The sequence below is a fragment of the Barbatula barbatula genome (assembly GCF_947034865.1).
Source record: "Barbatula barbatula genome assembly, chromosome: 6".
Taxonomy (NCBI): Eukaryota; Metazoa; Chordata; class Actinopteri; order Cypriniformes; family Nemacheilidae; genus Barbatula; species Barbatula barbatula.
The window spans coordinates 22126110-22149488 of NC_136765.1; the positions used below are offsets into that span (position 1 = coordinate 22126110).

General features: G+C 39.2%; 2 protein-coding genes across 3 annotated transcripts in view; one reads left to right on the forward strand and one right to left on the reverse strand.

Moving 5' to 3' along the window:
• Positions 1–200: 200 nt before the first annotated feature.
• gch1 (GTP cyclohydrolase 1) lies at positions 201–9532 on the forward strand. Its single transcript, XM_079458797.1, has 6 exons — positions 201–672; positions 3761–3870; positions 5946–6001; positions 7468–7499; positions 7577–7661; positions 7812–9532. The coding sequence occupies exons 1-6, from the start codon at positions 315–317 to the stop codon at positions 7936–7938; spliced, it is 768 nt and encodes a 255-aa protein (XP_079314923.1). The 5' UTR covers positions 201–314; the 3' UTR covers positions 7939–9532.
• A 991-nt stretch (positions 9533–10523) lies between these two features.
• samd4a (sterile alpha motif domain containing 4A) overlaps positions 10524–23379 on the reverse strand; it is a 33436-nt gene continuing 20580 nt past the window's right edge. The window contains exons 5-12 of one of the 2 annotated variants that reach the window (XM_079458810.1): positions 22689–22775; positions 21826–22057; positions 21470–21555; positions 20153–20265; positions 19220–19412; positions 18066–18192; positions 15816–15899; positions 10524–14583 (exon numbers count right to left, since the gene is read on the reverse strand). In XM_079458810.1, the coding sequence (XP_079314936.1) occupies positions 14555–14583; positions 15816–15899; positions 18066–18192; positions 19220–19412; positions 20153–20265; positions 21470–21555; positions 21826–22057; positions 22689–22775 (951 nt within the window). In that variant the 3' untranslated portion in view covers positions 10524–14554. Of the gene's footprint in view, positions 14584–15815; positions 15900–18065; positions 18193–19219; positions 19416–20152; positions 20266–21469; positions 21556–21825; positions 22058–22688; positions 22776–23379 lie in introns of both variants that reach the window. The other variant, XM_079458809.1, reaches the window with a different exon arrangement.

Below are 23379 nucleotides of genomic sequence, written 5' to 3' on the forward strand. Positions count from 1 at the left end.
CATCATTTTTCTTCTTGACTCGGAGAAACAAATTGGACCACTAGGAGACCTCATGCTCTTACTAGATACAGGTTGCGTGACGCAACCGCGACTCTGGACCAATCGGAACTTGGCGGCGCGACGCACCGCGCCTCTCGACCAATAGGAGCTTCCGCGGATTAGCCGATGTATATAAATGTGCCAACGTGCGCGCTCTGCGCGGAGATTGACAACCGGCAGACTTCACCTAAACCTGTCCATCGCGCTTTAAGCAGTGTCTTTAAAAACACACTTTACGCAATTAAGGAAGCCAACTGTCAAACTGTCAGGCAAACATGGAGTCAACCAAACAGACTCAAAGTGAAAATGAAACGGCAGGTATAGACACCGCGATGAACGGACTGCACTTTGACGCTCGGGTGAAGTCCGGCTGGAGCACGATGCCCAAGAGCGCAAGGGGTGCTGGCGGGAGCTCGAGCGCCGCGTCCCCCTCCGCTATGGAGAGCTGGCGAGAGGAGCGCACACGCAGCGTGGAGGACAACGAGATGAGTCTGCCGAGCATCGCCGCCGCTTACACGACGATCCTCCGGGGACTCGGGGAGGACCCGCAGCGGCAGGGACTTCTCAAAACTCCGTGGAGAGCCGCCACTGCCATGCAGTTCTTTACCAAGGGCTATCAAGAAAAAATCATCGGTGAGTTACGGTGACATTATTATTAGGATGTACATTGAGAGGTTCTGAATTGGTTATGAGCAACATTGTTTTACAACATTTGACAAGTTTTGATGAGGCGCTTCAAAGGTGTTTAAACTAGACGCTGTTTTGGAGCGCAACGCAACGCAACGCAACGCTTGGCGTTAGACGAGACGCATCTGTCAAAGACTGAAAAACTAGAAAGTGCGCATCATTATGCACGCGAAAACAGACACATGCCGCTTATTGTAGTTACTAAAAGCACTGAATGATTTAACAAATTCACATTAGATGTTAACCTATCTGTTTAAGTGCCATATTTATTCTATTTGGCCTATCTAACTTCAATAAGTTTGATTAACGAATACCGCTTTTTTATTCTATCATCATGCAAAAATACATTCATAATTCATCTTTGTCAAATGCACAGCCAAGAATCTTAAATTAAAAGTGTTTCTTCTTCATACACTTGCATGTTGCATGAGTATGATGAAGTGACTCAACAGGTACTCCACCTGAAATCAAAGGTTGCAGAAGCTTCTTGCACAATTGTTCATGGGTCAGTCTCTTGTTTAAGTGGTTGAGCCGGGGTGCTGCCCACCAATTGCAGCCCCACATAGGAAACGGCACATCTGGACTTAGTTTGCTCAGCATTTAAGTGCCCATGCATATGGAATGTATTATTGTTGCACGTAAACAAAAAGAGAAAATGCACATTAAAGGAGACTTTTGCCCCCGATGACATCTGGGGACTTGCATCTCTCACGCACAGTTCAAAGTGTCACGGTGTGCAATGATAAGGGCGTTTGATAAGAAACTCCTTGTCTTTTTGAGACCCGATTGGTTGAACTGTTTACCACCCCTACAATGAAATTGTAGTGTCTCGGATCTGGTTTTCATTTATTTTAAGTGATTTAAACAACCTATTTGAGGCGGTTTGATCACGAGTGTGTCTCACACCAAGATCTCAGTGGATTTATGTGAGGTTGTGCATGTATTTGGCCTGTATTATTAATTCCCCCATAGTGTTTAATGTTTGAATAAATATATAAATGAATATTAAAATAGTATTTGGGGTTCATTTCTGTTTTATAATATGCCTGACGCAGGAACATATTATGGTACTCTATGTAAATTCCATAAAGATCTACATTTTACATAGTCGAAACACATTTACAATTTACAAACTGAATACACATAAATCACACAATGATATTCTAGTTCATAATTTTTCAGGTGGTGTTTAACTTTTTTCAATCAGTATGTCAAAAGTACATAGGACATCAAGCTCACCGAACACTGTAACACAATTTCTTTGTACAAAAGTAAACAAATTATCTAAAATGTTATATTTTAACCATATAATCAAGGCTCAGCGATGAATTAAAATACAATGTCAGACTTTTAACCTCGGGTCAAAACCACCAGTTGGAAACCACTGGTTTATGCAATACCATTATGCATTTTGCCTCTTAATAATTATGCTTTTGGTATTATTATTTTTGGTTCCAGAAAGCACAAAAAAGCAATAAACACATGCTGTTGCTTTATGCTGATCATTTATGTAGCTCAGCACAGTCTCTGCTGTATTACCCATCATTACGCTCCGTTGTTCCCTGCCCCCACTGCCTGGATGGATGCCTGTCTCTTATTTAAAGGATGCTGAACAAACCGAGCCCTGAACGTCACCCTTAGCTAGAGCTCTGCTCATTGACATCCTCACAATTTGAGCGGGTTTCTATGGTTGCTTATTGTATTTCAATAAGTGGTGTCTAAGCAAGTTTTTGGACGTAATCCAGCGTGGTTGGCGGTGGCGTCACAGGGTTGAAAGATGACTTCAGGGGCAGGCTGATTTGATTTCCTGTTCGTTTTGTTGGTGGCAGCGCCACACGTGAGACCCTTTCATGTGTTACGTGTGGCTGTTTGTTTAAGACAAGTATGGTGACAGTTCCCTCTTTACAGCTGCTGCCCTAGGGGTGAATTCAGCCGAGTGCGTCTGATGCTCGGATCGACTGCTGTAGTTAACTCAAAAACAGCACACAATGCAACAGCTGTTTTATGAAAGGCATCCTGGTTAGCGTTTTCTTCAACCAGATAAGAATGAACATTTATTTTATGAAAATATCTTTTCTAGGTTTTCTTGAAATCACGAAACATCATCAGAACATCACTTATGTATTGAGCAAACAGTCGGTTTATAGCACTGCATGCTGCTAAGCGACATGTACATTTTAGTGATCAGACGTACAATTTCGGGTCAGTATGCAATCACCTTAGCAACCATCCAGAGCAAAAGAGCAACCCCCCCCAATGTCCCGGTAACCACGCAGCAACAGACTTAAACTGTTCAGAGCACCCTAGCAACCACATGGCAACACCCATAACAACATAGCACAACCCAGAATTGCTCAGATGATGCTCTTTCATAGCTCTTGAGATTTGATGGAGTTCAGTTGATTCATTTACGAATCAACTTGGTCTATCGTTTCTCCTTTAAACATCGAGTTGTAAAATGAATATAGATTGGAGAGTTTGAGATCTCTTCTTAAACTCTAATTGAGACGTTTGTGAGATGTCTGGGTCTATTTCTCAAGCGAAATGTCTGAGACACAGGAGACTTAAGCAAAAGTTTCTATTTGCTTTCTATTTAATTGTATTAATGTCTAAGATCAACAACTGAAGTATTAAAGAGATCATTTGACAAATTTAGTGCCATCATACCGCGTTGCACCGGTCGCTGAAGTAGTCGGATGTATTGATCAACAAAAAAACGAACAGGTTTTGTCTGCTATACAATAACACGACAGATATGGAAGTCACATCAGGGTCCCGAAGCCTGGCTATTCGTTGGAAACGTTTCCTTGGAAACCGTCCCCGACCAGGAAATTAAAAAAGCCCCATAAAGAGGGGAAAGTGTCTATCCACAACTAGATAAAACAGGATATATTTGCAGAATGATACGAGCTGAGAGAAATGATACACGGAACAACAGCAAGATTGTTTAGGAAATATAATGACTTGATTTGGAAAAGGTGAATGAAGCGGTGAGATGACATGTTGACTTTTACCTGTTTGTTGTTCCCTGCAGATGTCCTGAATGACGCAATATTTGATGAAGATCACGATGAGATGGTGATCGTGAAGGATATTGACATGTTTTCCATGTGTGAGCATCATTTGGTTCCTATTTTTGGTCGGGTAAGATTGACCAATTTACTTTCTCTTACTAATGCAACTAAACAAATACATAAGTAATTTCTCTCAGATGTTTAGTTTAGTATAAACACATTTTTCATTTAAAACTATATCACATTTAATGTAAATTAAACATTTTATTTTAATTTAAATCATCTTTAAAAAACTATTTATTTCCAACATCTGAAAAGTCTGGATGCCATTTTACCCTAAAATCAAAAGGTAAGAAAACAAGATATTGTAATTTAGATACAGATCCATTGAGGTTTTTTTATATGACATTTATGACAATTAAACACATTTGAATGTTATTGATGTCACTTTTTTAATGCGAAGAAAATTCTTTTATCTCTAATATTACTTAAATACATTTTGGTAATATTTGTTTAAATACATTTTACTTACCCTGGTTTAAATAAATAAATAAAAAAACAGTGTCTAAATCATTTTTTACAATGGCGAAAGAGAATTATGGACTGAAATTGTTATGATGATACTGCCACAGTGCAAAAAATCTTAATGGTCCCTAAATAGGCTTCATTTTCTTTACATAAAATAAAATAATATATACTCATCTTATCTATTGACAAAAATAACAAATAATTCAGTTTTTTATGTATCTGAAAAAGGGGATATGTGATTTGTCAACCTCCAAGCCGACATAGTATAACTAATCTTCCCTGAGAAATCCAGAAGTTATCTCCATCTTGAAGATCACGCCTGATATTCGCCCCCCACTCGTAATCCTCCATGTTTGCCATGTAGTACCTCCCTCCCTCCAGCTCACAGCCCTGCAGGTGCTTGCCATTTAAGACAAAGGAAACACTGACGATCCTTTCACGCCGCAAATGGTCGGTGATGATAGACCGAGCCATTGATCATGCACACGTTTTTTTCTCCGCCACTTGCAATTTTGTTTGTCAGATGCTGTTGGTGATGCCGGCGTTTCCGCAGCTGCCCCCGCTGATAGCTCCCTGTCGTCAGCAGCGCGGCCTCTTATCCCTCTCATCTATTTACCTCGCCGAAGATAATGACTCACCAATTTCTTTCAAAGGGACATGTGTTATTGTCTTTCATTTCTGTCCCTCTCTCCTGTCACTTTACTCGCTCAAAGTCTCTTTAATTGGACACACTAAGCGTCCGTCACAACACTGAGCCGATCAGGTGTGCCAACAACTTTTCTAACATATGTTGTGCTGGTCTAAGCTGCAAAAAGCACTTTCAAGTTATTCCCAAACGCTATCTATATGCCTTTGAGTTATCCAGTTACCAGTGAAGCGCGAGCGATGCTTTCAGAGAATGTCGAGTGGAGTTTCGAGTTCAATGACGTCTGGAATTATCATATCAGAACAGAGAGCCTCGCGAGCCTGTTGATGCTGCCCTTTTCCGGGGCGCTTCATCAAATTGTTGGTGACATTTCAGTTTAACGGAGAGAGGAGGGTATAGATGGAGAGACTGGGAGTGGGCGAATGATGTATAGGTATATCCGTGAAGACTATACAACTGATGTATTGTCATTTTCAGCTTAAATAAATCTCAAGAAACGTTACATTTGTTTTTCGCTGTTTTTTTGGTCATTCTTTAGAACAGTGAAATCTTTGGTAGAAGCTAAACAATGTTACAATCTTACATACTGATATGAACTAACATTAACAAAATAAACGTTGTTACGATTGAAGTGTAATTCTGTCCCATGTGGCTTCACAATTTCTGAAGTAATATTATTTTTATACTTCGTGATGGAAATTCGAATATTCTTAATCCTAAATAATGAACTCTGATGTGTAACTTGTCCTGGACTGTTTGAAATGAATGATTTCTCAACCGGAGAAGCTTAGTAAAAAGACCTAAGGCAATCACATTTAAAACTATTCTTATTAAATGTTACATAGTCTGTAAATAAGCCGGTTAGCAACTCAGAACCTGTAACAATGCCGTATTAACACCCCAACAACAACCAAAAGCTTTTAGCATCGTGACACAACATTTTACTAGTAGTGAAATGGAGTATTATTGTCATAAGTGCAGAAGGTTTAGATTGTCTGGTCTCGGGTTTTGACGTGTTCTGTTTTTCACAGGTGCATATAGGTTATCTTCCAAACAAGAGGGTTCTTGGTCTAAGTAAACTTGCACGGTAGGTACAACACACATACTGAAAAGAAGACTGAAGGGACACAGTAGTCCCCCCCCAAAAAAAGATTTGATCATTTATTCACCCTCATTTAATCCCAAACCTGTATGACTTGTCTAGAACAAAAGATTTTTTGAAGAACGTTGGTAACCAAACAAAACTGGCCCCCATTGACTTCCATTGTATGGACACAAAAGACCGGAGACATTTCGCAAAATATCCGCGGAAGAAAGATATGTTTTGAATGACATATGGGTGACTTAATGATGAGGGATCTTGTTGGGGGGGTCGAACTGTCCCTTTTATGTCTGTATTTCCCTCAGGGCTGTTGTACGTGAATCGACACACTTCTGCTTGTGTTTGTGTTGAAGCAGGGAGAGAGTAATTGTCTGTAATAGGATTAGATACAACGTGTAAGTGACGAAGAGAAGCTTGATCCAATGTGACCCCAATACCTGTGGCTTAAGCCCTTTCACTGACTGTGTACCAAACATAATACTGCTCTCTCCTAATGAACACACACAACAATAATACAAGGCACATTAAAACTATGTTACGATACTATACCAGCTGAAGTGACACGATACTGTGCCATGTTCATAATTGAAATCTACGAAATAAAACAAATGTCCTTAATACAGAGATCTAAATGAAACCTTTTGTGTTTACTTCAGTAAACTGTATTACACTACTTACTATAGCGATTGGATAAATTTTAGCAAATATTGTAGTACACTTTCGTTTTTACTATGGTAAGAATCAATGTAGTTTCTAGGAAGTTTATAGTAGCAGGCTAAATACAAAACATTTATAGAGCAATGTTTGGAAAGGGAAATGTTAGGTTTACTTCAAATTTGTAACTAAATATATTTTTAAATATAGTTTTTAAGAACATAATAAGTTTCTTAACTCACCAAATCATTATCTCGTCGTATTCATTTAGAAGAGAAACGTTGCAAAAAGGCAGATCCAAGTGTTCAAATGAAGGTTAATGCGCATATGCAACATTACCTATGATACTACCGTTAAAAAGCAACATCACTGGTTTTAAAAAGTCACCATGAAATCTAAACGAAAAGCCGTTTCACTCGGATATACGTCACGATACAGAAAAGCTTTCCTGTAGCTCAGTGGTAAGAGCATTGTGTTAACAACGCAAGGTTGTGGGTTTGATCTCAGGGGATTGCAGGTACCTATGTAAAATGTATAGGATAATGCTATGTAAGTCGCTTTTGATAAAAGCTACACTATACCACACACACCCATCAAAATGCTTTTTATGTTTAACATGATATTTATAGATACAGTATATCATTTTTTTACGCTTTTCATAGTGTTTCATGTCTTTAAATAGTTGAGATTATAACTTCTGGTTCTGTATGCACGTTAATATCACTTCAAACATAGTAAGAATTCTGTCTTCACTCATAGAAAAAGTTTAAATCTTTTCTATTTTTTTTTTGCATCAGGATTGTTGAGATATACAGCAGAAGACTCCAAGGTAACACAAAATCTATTTGTGGTTTTGAACACAAATTTCAGGATCATTTTCATGTTTTGATGTATTCCTTCCTTCAGTTCAAGAGCGATTGACTAAACAGATTGCTGTGGCGATCACTGAAGCACTACAGCCTGCTGGCGTCGGGGTTGTTATTGAAGCAACGTACGTACAGGCAGCATTACTTAACAAAAGAATTCGTCAAATCGATACATTTATTATAGTACAATGCATATTTCAATTCAATGATTATGAAAACAAAATACATGTTCTGTGTTTCATGCTTTTTCATTTCACCTTCTCTGTGTTCTCCAGTCACATGTGCATGGTCATGAGAGGCGTTCAGAAGATGAACAGCAAGACGGTGACCAGCACCATGCTTGGGGTGTTCAGAGAGGACCCCAAGACACGTGATGAGTTCCTGACCCTGATCAGAAGCTGAGAGGGTCCGTCCTCACCTTCCACTGCCAAAACACTCGAACCAGCCCTCTTCTGCCTAATGCCTCGCTGGACCATCTCTGGTTCTGCCCCCAGAACAGACACACTGCTGCTGTGTATCATAGTGTCCCACCCCTCTGCGGGGCGGTTACCTCGGTATCCATCTCTCCTATTTCGTGTGTGTGTGTTTTTATGTGTGTATGTCTTGGATGTTTTGTGCTGTGTGGTTAAACATATGACACGTTTTTTCTTTGAAGATCAGGGGGATGTTTGACTCGAGTGGGGTTATTGGAAGCGTTGTACATCTTTGATAAAATGGCACAATTCGACCTTACCTAACTGTCAAGCACCAAACTTGTAAGAAGTGTTTACATCCCTTTCCTGTCGGGTCACATTTGCGCACTATTAAACGCAATCGAGTTGCCGCTGATGCATGAGAAAGGTTTATATTTTAACTTGTTTAAAGAGGAAGATATGTGACATTCCCAAATTTCTTTCATTTAAAAACATTTACAGGTTATCTGTACAAAAAGCACTGTCGCGGTACTATGGTGGAGCGGCGACATCAGAATACCGTGATATTCACAGGGTACGCCAAGGAATTTCAAAGATTACTATGGTATTACCAGAAAAGAACAGTACTGTACTTTTATTCCCCAAAATGCATGGCACAACCATGGTACTGAATGATTACACTATTAAAATACGATGATATTCAAATACCGTACTATATTATGGTACTTTGATGCTATGGTGTCTTTTAATGTAATATTTAAAGTTTCCTTTGCATCAGTCCATATTTCTGCCCTGATTCAAAGTATCATCTGTTCTTACGCTTGATAAAGAAAAGTGTCCATTTCATCCTGTTATTCATAGTATTTACATACTAACATGTTTCGTGCAACATTGTTACTTTACAATCAGAAATGTGTTGATGTTGTTTGTTAAAGTGATGACCAGATCCAGCCTTGTAAATGTTCTGTCTTAATGTGATCGATATTTTTTGCGCTTTGAAGGTTGTCTTTGTTAATCGTGGGGTGAAATGACCAAAGGCGCAGTCAAGGTCAACGCAGTCTGTGATTTTGCACATTTTTAGAGTTATACATTAAATGCTTGATTCCCAACTACATCGAGTATGTGTACTGATAAATGTGTTCTTTGCAAATGTGATTAAAACATGCCGGAAACCGACCAACTAACGGGAGATAAGATTCTACATTTGTAGAACATGTTTTGTACATTTACTCTGACACGTTTAACCTGTCTGGGTTCTTATAATACGTGTTTTGAGCAGCAGAATATTAACTTTATAAATGTATTATTTTAGAAAAAAAAAACAGTCAAATGTACCGGTTTTACCGATGCTGTTGTATTGCATGTTGTTCTTATTTTGAAAAGTAAATTTTGATGTGCTTGTAAACTCTGAAGACGGTGTCATGTTCACTTTATATCAGTGGTATTGATATTGAACTTGATATTGCAAACTTATTATTCATGTGGCCTTCTTTAAAGGAAAGGCTCGACAAGCCTTTCAAATATTTCAGACTATACAACTGATGTATTGTCATTTTCAGCTTAAATAAATCTCAAGAAACGTTACATTTGTTTCTGCTGTTTTTTTGTCATTCTTTAGAACAGTGAAATCTTTGGTAGAAGCTAAACAATGTTACAATCTTACATACTGATGTGAACTAACATTAACAAAAATAAATGTTGTAAAAATAAGGGTAATGCTTTACAATAAGGTTGTTTGTTAACAATAGTAAAAGCATTTACTACCATGACCAAACAAAGTGCAATATCGTTATTTAGTTCATTCAAATCCAGTTCATTGTGCATTTACTAATGTTAAAAGTTAGAACTTTAAATGCTGGAATTAACATAAACTAAGATTAAGAATTATATAGAAATATTGTTTTTGTTAGATCATGCACTAATGCATTAGCTTATGTTAACAAATGCACTTTTTTTGTAAAACGTAACCATCTTAAAAGAGCAGTTCACCCAAAAATTCTGTCTTTGGAACAACCTGTGGGTAAGCAAACAAACCTGTATATGTTTCTTTGTTCTGCTGAACACAAAGGAAGATATTTGGAAGAATGTCAGTAACCAAACAGATCTCATCCCCCATTGACTCCCATAGGGAAAATAAATACTATGCGAGATCTGTCTGGTTACTGACATTCTTGCATATATCTTTGTGTTTAGCAGAACAAAGAAGCGTATACCGGTTTGAAATGACAAGAGGCAGATGATAGCATTTCATTTTTGAATGAACGATCCCTATAATGGCCCAAAGACAAGCTATCATTCTCTTTATGCAAATATACACATCGCTAAAAATAAAAAATGTAATCCGTTTGTGATGAACAACAATGTGCACATTTGTGAGTGTCTTTGGACCCATGATATATGAGTTGAAAGAGAGTGACTCAGCATTTCTCTCTTAAAAAAGCTCCGCCACTTGGCAGCAAAACTCTTTTTCAGTTTTTTCATTGGTTGAAATCAAGAGGAGGGTGTAAATTCCTCTCGTGCAGTTCCTAGGTGCAAAACCTACAGCTTTTTGAAATGAGAGAACAAAAAAACAGTCTTTAATACTTTAATACTTTTTGTCTGTGGTTATTACAAAGATGTCAAGCATTTGACACAGACCCAATGAAACAGAAACACATTCAATGGACATACATAACACACACAAACAGTACAATCTCCCATGTCTATCTCAGGTTCTTCTCCCTCACATATACAAACACACGGCTCCCCAGAAAGCAGTCACTGACCAGTCAAAGTTAAAAAGGAGATTACGGAGATCCTCCCATTTTTGACCGAAGTGAACCTTTTTCAGTGAAAGCATTAGTAAATTGAAGCCGATCTGTAATAAACCTGTGCTTAAATGAGCAGAAAGCTGTCAAATGAGCTGTGACTCCTTCCCTTGGGTATCATACAACTGGAAGTAAAAAGCAGCCGTTTATAAAATAATTAATGCCATGTTGCACCGTTTTCTACAAGGATATCTACAAAATTACAAAAAAATCTGGTTTCTTTCTCACCTGGATACGCAGTGTCACATTCACACACATAAAAAACAAAAACATATGTACATCTGTGTGTTGTACAGACAAGTAAATTCATAACTTCATATCAGCACTGAGAGTACCTAAAGCATACAGATTCCCATGAAGCATCAGTACGCTCCCTCCGACTTTTTAGCCAGACGGATGGGAACAGGCACTTTAAAATCAGCTCGTATGGACTTTGTATGTTCTGATGTTTCGACCATCAATGCGTCTTGCTTCTCATTATATTTTAGAGCCACATAAAACTATTTACATTTGGGGTAATGTCTGAATACAAAAAAAGGCACTGCCAGTTATTCTAGATATTTTAGATACGACTTTCCCAGCCTCTTGCATGCATCTCTAAAATATAAATTAACATTTTTTTTGTTTTTTCTATTTTCACTTTTTTTCATAAGATCGTTTTAAAATATATATATTTTATATATGTATATGTACGTCAGCCTGCAGTCAATACAGGACATCGGCTCTTGAAAGTAACAAAATGAAAACAAAGAGTAAAGCAAAAAAGACCCTTGTTACAGTATAGATGCATGTATACGAAAACAAATAAAATTGGAATAAAAAAATAAAACCGATCAGCATCGGATATGCTCCAATATGCTAATGTGCAGAGCCTATTACAAAACAATCTACAATAAAGGCTTCATCATCGCAAACATCCATTTTCTTTTTTTGGAATATCAAGGTAGCATCTATTGTTTTTGCTGCACAGTTGCAGTCGAATGCAATCGGACTGAAAAGCACAGAAGCTCATTCACACCAGAAGTATATGAAACACGGCATCTAGATGTGAACACATTTTGGGACTTTAGGCTGTCAGTTTTGGAGCTGAATAAGCATCATACTTGAACAGCCAAATAAGAGCAGCATTCCTTGTAAGATCTGGGACTGGATGCGGTTTGGCATTTCATACAAATGTAACAGCTGAGGTGGTCTGACATCAATTGAAAACAGCTACAAAATAACAGCAATATCACAAAAAAACAGGAAAAAAGAAAAATCCCCCCAAAACTGGCTCTTTGCTTACAAAGTAAAAAAACACTTTCTGTAAAGTACACAAGGACACCATCCAGGGAGAGGGTTAGCAAAATAGAAGCACTTATATGCAATCACAGAAAAACCCAAAACATTAACAAGAAACTCGAGTTTCTTTTGACTATAAGATACGAATTTGAGATAAAGCAAGTCGAAAAAACATAAGTCAAAAAATAACTAGGTTATCTGAGATGTACTTATGGTTACCAGCCATAGCAAAGTTAATACAAGGTTTCTTAAATAATACATCTAAAGAATACAACAACCTCTGCATCAAAAATAGAAAAAAAAGAATAAATAATCATTTGAATCGGCTAAATGTTTTCATTCAAATGGCAGTGATGAGTGGCTTTTCATACACGAACAAATGCATCTCCCGAAACGCAAGTGTACAAATACACAACATGCCACACCATGGTTTCTAACGCTATACGCCAATCCTTTAACATGCTTTATAATGCAAGCTTGGCTACCGATCCATTTAAGGCATTTCATGCACTTTAAAAGCACTGGATTGGACGAACCAATCAAAACTCACAAAGCCGATTAGTCGACACGCTGCGCAGTCAACGCATCGGTTAACAGTGTCTTTGAGTGGCATACATGAGACATTCTGTCAGGCGGCATTTACCATGTGTGTACACGTGCCTTGACACCTGCATCTTTAGATAAAACCACTGTGTGTGTGTGTGAAAGTGCCTTTAACCTTGCGCTCGACCACCAATATTCTGTCGGTCAAAATACTGGTTTCTTTGGATGCGCAGAAAAACTCAAACTTGAGGTGTGGGCAGGTGCATCATGTCGCCAGTGTTTCCATTCAAATTAGCTGAGCGATAAAGTCCTCGGGTTTGGCGATGTAGCGTTTGAGGGAATAATTGGGGGGGGGGGTGATTTCATGTTTCTGAAAGCACGACCCCATCATGCTTCACACCGCGCTGCTGATGAAAGTCTATTGCACATTGCAAATTCACTTTTGATGACTTCCGTATAGGTTCACAGCACAGAGGGCAAGAAAAGCAAAAGTTATTGTAGGAATAAAAACTAAATAAAAAACGACCCTTTCCATGCAGAAAATCATTTACGTGTAAAAAGTCGAAAAACTGTCCTAGGAGCTCATTTCTTAGTGTAAACAAACTCAATTTTATACCTGGCATGGTTAACTAATGGCTGATATTAAGACAATACTGAAGAAAACCGTAGTTTCAACAATTTCAGAAAAGGAGCCACTGCATTAATCTCACCACCAGGTGGAGCTCCAGACCAATAACTGCTGGATTAGTGTTGCAAATCTATTACAGTAACTTTTCTCTGTTGAAAAAAAGAACAACATTGATGTCTACGTAGTGTCCAATACATAAAGTGTACCACATGTCGAGATTTCCCAATATAAATCCTGTACTACGTAGAAACTTTTATACATCACTCAACATCAACATGTCTATCCTGCTGTGAATAAACAGCTTATCTGAAATACTTTAAGCCTTGAATAAGACAGCACCGTCATCTCCATTTACCGATTTTGCCTCAAAAGTGCAGAAAATAAAGTCTGCTCACATCTCTGACCTGCCCTCCACTTTTCCCATCTACTTGCATTTGCTGGCATTTCTCCCAAAAACGTAACCAAATCCTGACGAACTATGACCTCCTGATTTCCCCTCGACCTCTGCTCTTTACGTCAGAACCCATCTGCGACGTTCCTCGCTCCCTTCACATCTCCAGACCCCTACGCCTGCGTCACTTCCTGTTTCCCGTATCCACTCGCCTCTATCCTCTTCTCCTTCTCTCTCACAACCGCTCACATTCCCTTTCGTCTTTTCTTTGGAGTACCCTCCCTGTTTCTGTCTTGATAGTGCTCTAAAACAGCTTTCCTGCTGGCACAAAAGTAAAACTACAAACAAAATGTAAAAAACCAACAACAACACTATTGTAAACTATGAAGCCACGTAGGAAACTAAAGCTGTATACTGTCCTCGTATACCGTATACCGACGTTTAACACTCGCAGCTGAACAAAAATAAAAATGAATGTCCTGATATCTTCGACAACATTTTGTGTAAACAACTTATGATTACGTTATATTTGTGACCTCTGGGCGCATAACACAAAACTTGTAGCAATATGTCAGCGGCGTGTTTGGATATCTTCCCTGACAGCGACTTGAACGTTGCAAGCGGTCTCGGGGAGGGCCGCCGTGCCGACCCTCTGTGGCTTTCCTGCTTTTGAGATGTCCTGCTTGTTGTGTTCAAAATTCTCCCAAAATCGAATGTAAACACAGTAGTCATTGTGACTGAGCTTGCTTGTGTGAAGCCTTTTCGAAAAATGTGATTGGCACTGTGTAGACCACGCCCCAGACCGAATGCCACCTCTACCATTGGCTGTGGTGGTAGATGAGCAGGTGGAGGGGGAGGGAGGGGGTTTGTAGACAGAGGGGCTGGTGACCTCGTGATGACCTTTTCCCCTGCTGCCAGGCATGCCGTCGTCCTTCTCCGTCCTCTTTTTGTCGTTTCAGATCGTAGAAGTTCGATCGACACCATCTACGGAAACAAGCGACATCACACAAAGTTATGCCGAAGACTTTCTGTGGATAAAACACTTCGAACGCTTACATATGCATGAGGGCGAGAATTATGAGAGTATTTGCATTTTTGACGGTGAACTATTTCTTTTTCTGCTGTATCATAATGGAAAATCTAAATAAATCAATTTTGTAAATCAGGGCACACAAATCTCCCAGGCATGCTGTTGACCGGAGAAGGTGGTTCAGGGGTGGAGGAGTGGGAGAGTTTAGGGGTAAGGTGGCATAGGAACACTACGGGTTCTGTTGACAGCCGTGGAACAAGCAGGTCATTCCTGAGTTCACTCTCTGCACAAGCCCGTCTGTCCGACTCTCCTGTCTGTCTCTCACAAAGCTACGCTTGTCCAGCGCTGAGCACACTGTACAGAAACGCTCTTTATGCAAAGAAAACCTCCACTTCACACGGGAACGCTTTTTGCATTGATCCTGCAAAGTGTGGACGGTCACAATATCTTCTGTCTTTTGAAGATTGTTGTGGCTGAGCTTTCACCAAAGACTGAACTTTGAAAAAAAGTGAACTAAATGTTGTGGAGAGAGGAAATACAGTTCATGCACATCATTGGCCTTTTTGACATTTTTAAAGAGTGTCAGTGAGGATGTTCCTCATTACAGAAATGTTTTCCTGTGGGCTTTCACGATACGGCAGTAGACACTCTGCAGAGATGCAAACCCTTTCATCAGATTCCCCTCTCATGGATCAGGGAGTTTTTGTTCTCACACAGATCGGTATATAAACAAACAGTATTGTTAAAGTAATACTTCACTCCAAAATTAAACTGAAACGGTGGTCACGGTGGCTTAATGTTTCATGAAATGCAAGAACACAGGTAGAGTAAAAAAAAACAGATAGATGCAGGAATCCCTCCTTCTGATATATTAACGATTTTATCCCCAAGTTGCTGAATGTCACCATCCTCTTGGATGTCCTGAGGGTCACCAGTTAATTTTCATTTTTGGCTGAACTATCCCTTTAATTTTAAGCACACACCGAAAGTTAAGTACACTTAACATTTTCAAAACATGACAAGTCGAGTTTCAAAGATGAATGGTACATCTTCAGTGAACGATGTGGATGCTAGAGATGAAAACAAGAAGGATGGACAAGAGGTGGATTTGATATAGATTTGAGTGGTAAACTATATATGCCGAACAGTGCAATACTTGTATAAACATCAAAAAGTGGTCACGTACCTCCGAGAGCATGTTCTGTCATACTGAGACATAAAGACTCCAAACGGTTATTGATGTCGGGCTCAGTCACCGGCACCAGCAAATCTGAAAAATGACAAACTATGTCAACTTCACCACATTAACAGAATGTAAAAACATAACAGCTGACTGCAGTACACATACGTATGTAAAGCTGATATATCATAAACCGTAAATCTGCTTTTAACCAGTGATTATCAAAAGCGTCACCGATACTTTATTGATGGCCCCGATCTTTACATTTTCGCATTTGGCAACGTGACTTACAGTGCAGAATCTGTATTACTGGCTATTTTTGATGTATTTTATTTCAGTTTTATGCATTAATTTAGATTTTATTTCAGTTTTATGCATCAATTTATATTTTATTTCTATACAGCCGCGATATTTTCTTTGAGACCATTTGAAAAATATTTTCACACTTTCTGAATTTACTATTTGTGGGTGTAAATCATTTTGTAAACTACTAACAAAATTCCCACAAAAAATATTCGTAAAAATCTTGTTTCTATTTGCATTTATTAACTGGAAAAGCAGGTCAACATAACAGGAAGGATGCTCTGTATTTTTTCAGACCTCAAATACTGCAAAGAGAACAAGTTCAGATTCACTTTTTAAGCAATCCAACAGTTATATTTGTGCATGTTTTTAGGAAAACTTCAACAATACAATGAGATAACCTCGATTTTTATCACAGTTTTCATGCGTTTTGTCATGTTGTCTTTCACATTGCTCTTGGACGACTTTATGTCACCCTTAGGTTTGATTTAAACACTGGACTGGAATGACCACAACACATCTAGAAATGCCCTTAATTCTTTCCCTGGCTGTATATATTTGATAATATTTTATACTTTTTACTTAATTCAGCTTTGCACTACATATATCCAATTCTTAGGTTTCTTTTCTTTTAGGCTACACATCCAAACCAACATCTTAACCATGCTTCTCATAGACAACAGGTGAAAAATAACCCATTACAATCTGATAATGATAACTGTGTAAAAGCTCTATCTGCGTAAGACTCTAGCAGGCAAAAGAAATCAGACAAAGATCCCTTTAAAACTTTCTGAAGTCTGAACAATGTCTCCTATTCACACACAACAGTCATCACACATACAACTGACCAACAGATAAAACAACTACAAACTCCAATTCATTGCAAGTACGCTCTACGAATTGCACTAAACTGATTGTGAACCACTGGAGATCACAGGTCCCCAAGTAAAAGATCCAACCGGATCACAGTACGGGGTCTACTTCTAAAGTCTCGGTGGGGCAGATTCCAGCCGCTCCGCTCTCCTGCAGCGCTGCTCTGGCCGGGCTGCTGTCAACCGCTCTTGTCTTTAGCTGAGTCATCAGCAAACAAGCCTTTGAAAATCCCTTGTGGGACAGAAGAGCCGAGTTAGGCAACCTCCACTGAACGGAACAGACGACCTGCTATTTTTAAGCAGCGAATCCTGTAGGGCCTCTCCGCTGGCCCTTTTGATGCATTCACACGAACACATTCATGAGATAGAAAGAATTCAAAAGTGCCCGCCATGCCGCACAAAGAAACTCATTGTAACGTCTGAAACACCCCAGTCACTCATCCGCAGGAATTCTGCAGTGTGTTTGTAAATTCATGAGACACAGCGTGCTACAGGAAGTGAGTCGGGGCATCACAGACTGAAGGCACAGAATGTGAGGGGATCACATGTCTCCTGGAAATGTGTGTCAGTGGAACAGCCGTCTCTGAACTGGGAAAAGTCAGCTGAGGTGCCTTTATAATAAATGCGAGACAATATATTTTACTTTATACAAATCAAATTTAGAGCATCAGACTTTTTGGTCTTTTCTCATCCACCAGTCAGTTCACTCAAAACAAAATGTCTGTCACAGTTATTTACACTCATGTCATTGAACAACACCTGCATATGACGCATATGTCACACAAAATAAGATATTTTGAGAAATGTCTCTGTGGAAGCCAATGGTGTTAAGTGTTGTTCGGTAAACAACACTTCTTTCAAATATCATCTTTTGTGCTCTGCAGAAGAAAGTCATGCAGGTATGGAACAACACGAGGGCGAGTAAACGATGACAGCTTTTGTACTTTTGGTGAACTATCCCTTAAAATCACTTTCCTCAATAAAGCCCAAACGACTCCAAACTCTTCGAAACCCAAGATAAACTAAATCTTTGACCGTGCATCAAAGACTTTTGTTTCTTATTTTAGCTCTTGTGTCTTACCTGCCTGCTGGAACATGGCCAGGGTGTGTGGGTTGGTGTGGACAGGGAGGGAACGAGTCCTTTGAACGGAGCTGTGGGTGCGGCTGGGCATGCTGTTGCTGCCCCCCGGGTTGGCAAACCACAAACCCTAACAAAAAACAAACAAAAAAACACACGTCAGCCAAACCATCACGTCATGCCATAATCTGTGCTCGCATATGTGAATGTTACAGGTCTGACGTAAAAGGTTGTTTACATTAAAGGAATAGTTCACCTTCAAAGTGAAAATATCTGCAAAACAAGTGAAAATATCTACAAATGTTGGTAACCGAAAACCGTCGGTCCCCATTGACGTCCATTGTATGGACACAAAACCAATGCAAGTCAATGGGGACCGACGGTTTTCTCTCACCAACTTCTGCAGAAGAAAGAAAAGGTCATACAGGTTTGAAATGACCAGAGGGTGAGTAAATGAACACAGAATGTTCATTTAACTAAGGTGAACTATTCCTTCAAAATCGGTTTACTTAAAGGCAAAGAGACTAAAAAGTCATTGCATGTATGTTTTATTAGCATTTTATCAAATAAATCACTTTTCCCAACATTATAATAAAGCCTTTTAAGTTCATCTGAAAGTACATTGATTCTCCTTCATTCACTATGAAGTGACGTTTCCTAGAATGACCCAGGAACAAACACTTTCACAGAGAATCCCCTCTTAACCTGTAATCCTGCTTTCATTCACTCTCTCACTCCCTTTTTTCGACTCCCTCGTCCCCTTTCCCGGCCCTCCCGTACCGAGCGGCAGGGAAAAACAGGAAATGCCTGTGCACTGTTCTCACTGCCTCTGAACGGCTCTCTCACTCCAACTCGCTTTCTCTTTCCCTTCTTTTCTCCCCTCTCTCCACCCCTCCAGTTGCATTTCTCCCAAATGATGACTCATCGGCCGCTTCACGCACCTACTCCGCAGTCCCTGAACCGGGAGCTTCCTCCCATTGTAAAAAACGCCTCGGAAAATATTCGAGCCGACACGCAAGAATGCCAGGTTATCTCTACGAGCGGACCCTCGAATGTTGTAAATTGCTAACATTTCCATACATCACAAACAATTTGATAACTGTTCATTTATGCCTAGAAAGCCACTGCGGGTCAAGCGCGTTTGTTAAATAACAAACCTGTCTTCCTTGTTTCAGGCCGGTAGGTGTACTACTGCCGCTCCGGGGGGTTGGTCCGAACAGCCCGGTGGTGCCCAGAAGGGTTCTCATGCCAGACAAGTTTCGCATTTGATATTGCCGCAGGTTCCTTCGGGTGGGAACTCCGCTGCCCACGCAGCCTGTGGTCGGGAGGGAGTTGGACTGGCCGTAACGGCTGCTGGAATGAATCAAAAGCAGATAAATCCTCTTAGATTAAATAAATGTATCATGTAGAACCCTGTGATGTCTAAAGTGATGGTTCACCCAAAAATGTAATTCGAAATGACACGAGTAAGAGGTGACGGAATTAAAATTTTTGGGTGAACTATCCCTTTAAACACACATTCACAAATCACATTCTCTCTTTTCAGACCATGATGCAATTCAGGAGAGAGTGACGACACACGTACTGACTAACGTTCTGTGTGGTCTTTGCTGTCTGATGATATTATAGTTTTAGTTTGATAAATCAAAATACAGATGGGATGAATTGGGCCGTCGCGTTTCAATCATTCACATTCGACCGGCTAAACCTCAAAAGCTGCCTCCAGCACACTGTATGATCTAATATGATCTGGTATGATCTCTATGATCCTAGAAGAATTATAGAATCACAACAAAATTGGTTTAGCCAGGATGACAAAGCTGTCATGGAAAGTGAAATGTATTCGGACTTTGCTGTATGAAGCAATGTGTTGGCGAAGATGTGTCTTGAATGGCTAATGGTATAAAATGGCACTTTGGAGATGGCCAATGAAGTTCAGAAAATAAATGTGCTTGAAAAGAAAGAGGATTTTTGTAATATGCAAGTAAAGAGACACATTTTAGAAAAACTGAAACTTAACTTCAGTATCGACCAACCAGAATCGTGTATTCAAAAAGCGTCTACTGATAATATCCCAATCCACACGCTACCTTCGTCTGGGGCCTGTCAGGTCCAGCAGAGTCTTCCGTGAGATGGACCGGAACTGCACTTGCACCTGCTGTTTCCATGACAACAACCTTTTCTTCTGCGCCTCCGTGAAGGCCTGAGTGTTGTGAGAGAGGTGGGGGCAGTCAGAGTGACTCAGGCTTTCCATTACAGCTGAACGCTGCTTACCAGGTCTTTATTTTTAAAGGAACATTACACCTCATATCTGATCATTCCAGAATTACGTCTAATGGGATTATTTCTAGTTATTTTTAAACCGTGTGAGTGATCTGCTCAGCAGCTTCTGCTCGAGTTTCATTAAAGGAGTCATATGACACGACTAAAACTAATATTATTGTTTGTTTTAGATGTAATGCAACGTGTTTACACGATTTAAGGTTAAAAAACTCTGTATTATCCACATAACGTGCATGTATCTCCTCCTCTCTGAAAAGCGAGGTGTACTATGATTGGCCAGTTAACCATTGGGTAGTGATTGGCCAAAGCAATTGTACTGAAGGGTTCGTCCACCGTACTTGCGTGTACATTTGGGCGGTCTTATCAAATCATAACACTAACTGACGTAGATTTGTGGGGGTGTGGATACACGAGGCGTTTCAGGTAGGTCTGGGTGAGCATTCGCTTTTAGAAAGAATACATATTTTGTTCCAATACTTATATTCGAGCAATTTTACGTGTCTAATACATGCATGGGCCTCTTATAAGACATTAGTCTTTTATAAATTCTTTATATTAGGCTTAATAAATGAACAATTTCTTTCTTCTGGAAAAAAAGGAACAGACCAAAAATACAGAGGCATAAACACAAATTTTTATCAAAGAAAGGGTGGACTGTCAAATTATTACTCGCAATGAATCGCCTGCAGAATAAAGGTTTGTGATTACATAATAGTCTGGGTAACCTTGCATATTCATTTTGTATTTATAAAACATATACATATATTAGGAGATATTTACATGTATTTATTTATATTTAACAATAATTTAAATTATATGTTTATTCAATTTAAATTCATTAATGCAAAATTTATATGCACAGTACACAGACATATTATATAAAAACAAACGTTTATTCTGGATGCGATTAATAGTTTGACAGCCCTAAATAACTAATTAAAATGAGAACGGCCATTTAAAGAACAACCTAATCTTTAAAACACAACCCAACCAACTTTGGTTGGCAATACGAAAAACAAGTTAACACAGTAAAGTTTTTTTCAAACCATTTTATAAGGTTTAAATTATGACTGATGCCAGATCAGTTGTTTGGTAATAGGAGGTCAATATTGTTAAACACTCACCTCATGGATAAGGCACTTATCAATAAGCTGTAGATATGAACTGATGTTCTCCTCATCTGATCCAGAGACGAGGAGCTGTGTGCAAACTGTCCAAAAAAGTTTTAACAAAATAACATGCATAAGTAAAATATAACAAAATTGCTGGTTAACAGAGCAGCAACCGAACATTTTTATATATTCATTCAAAACCTTGATTTCACTAGTCCTAGTACCCCTAAAGCACATTTATATTCACGAAAGTTGCTCTGACTATATATTGCAAAAACTGTGGCAGTGTGGCAGTTGAAAGCTACATTTTTAAACATTACTAAAAATCCAAAACAAATCTCCATATACAAACAGAACAATGTGCGAACCTTTGCCCATGACGCGGGTAAACTGAGTGGGTATGTTTCCCTCGGCTATGACGGTAGAGCTGCCTTCCGTCTCTCCTCCGCCCAGATGTGAACTGGGGATGGTGCTCTTCCCCTCTGCGCTCAGCAGGTGGCGCTGTGACGTCTCATCTGAGCTGCAGGCCTTAATGGGGGTCTGGATCATCTGGTGGAGTTCCTGCAAAGGAGCACGTAGATTCCCTCCCTCCAATATGTCCTAAAAGACAAACCGAGAGAGAGAGAGAGAGAGAGAGCGAGCGAGAATTATTTTAAAAGCTTACATAAATTCATTAAGCAACTGTCAGGTGTCAGGATATTTCAGACATGTAATGAGGTGGAAAATGACATGCGAGGACAAAATAAAGGTTGGCCAAAAATACGTGCATGTTTGTTTCTCTGTCGCGCCGTGCGACTCTGGACGCGACACATGCGGTGCATCAAAACTTTAAATGGATGCGGCTATCAAGATCAGGTGTCTTATTTCTGGTGCTACAAATTTATCGAGATTGAAAGCTTGATGAAAAGGTTGTTCTGAAATTAGATGGCATCTGGCTCCTTCCTGTCGTCTGTTCCAAAAATCGCATCCTCACATTAAACTGATGCAATTTTACAGTTGTGATAAATTGCATGTGAAAAGGACAACAACATAGGCCAGAAGATAATACAAAATCTGTTTTGCTGATTAAAGCTGGTGGCCAAATGGTTGTAGGATCGAATCCCAATTCGCTACAGGTAAAAGTGCAGGCAGTAACATTAGTTAAAACAAAGCCAGTATTACGTTAGAGAGCGACATGCCTGTTCTCAATAAGAGGTGGAATAAACAGAGATGGAGCAAGAGAGCTTCTGACCTTCTCGAGGCAGCGCAGCATGTTCTGTCTGTCCTTCAGCTTCTGAATACTGATGATGATCTTGTGTCGTGCCCCTTTGGTGACGTGCTGCAGTATATGATGGGAAAAAAATTACGAGAAGAAAATTATATAATGTCTTCTCTTCTAACAGGTATCTAGCTTTTGTTGAAACTAGTAACTTTGTATTAGCCCTTATTGTGTTATTGCTACTGTATGACAAATCGCTTATTGCTCCCTGAACTCTCTGTAAGTCGCTTTGGATAAAAGCGTCTGCTAAATGACTAAATGTAATTAAAACGATTATATTTTGTATCCGAGAGCTGTATCCCTAAGAGTGTCTGCTCTTTTATTATAAATTATACACTTATTAAACTAAATACACTTACTTCATAAATGTATGTGAATAATGCAAATGTACAGCAATATATAAAAGGTTCTAAAGGTCCACTAGTAAAAATTGTCTATTCATTATTTTGTCTAATATATACCATTTTCTGCAGTTTAACAGTTCAAGTATTAAAATAGAGGCGAAAATAATTATAAAATAAAAGTTATGGAAATACTGAATAGCACTTCTCTATCACTTTTTATTACGGTTATATATTTCCAGAACCTAGCAGATTAAAAAGGGTGACTAATAATAGTGAATTATGAAAACAAAAATCACGAAAGATGGAGAAGATAAGGTTTG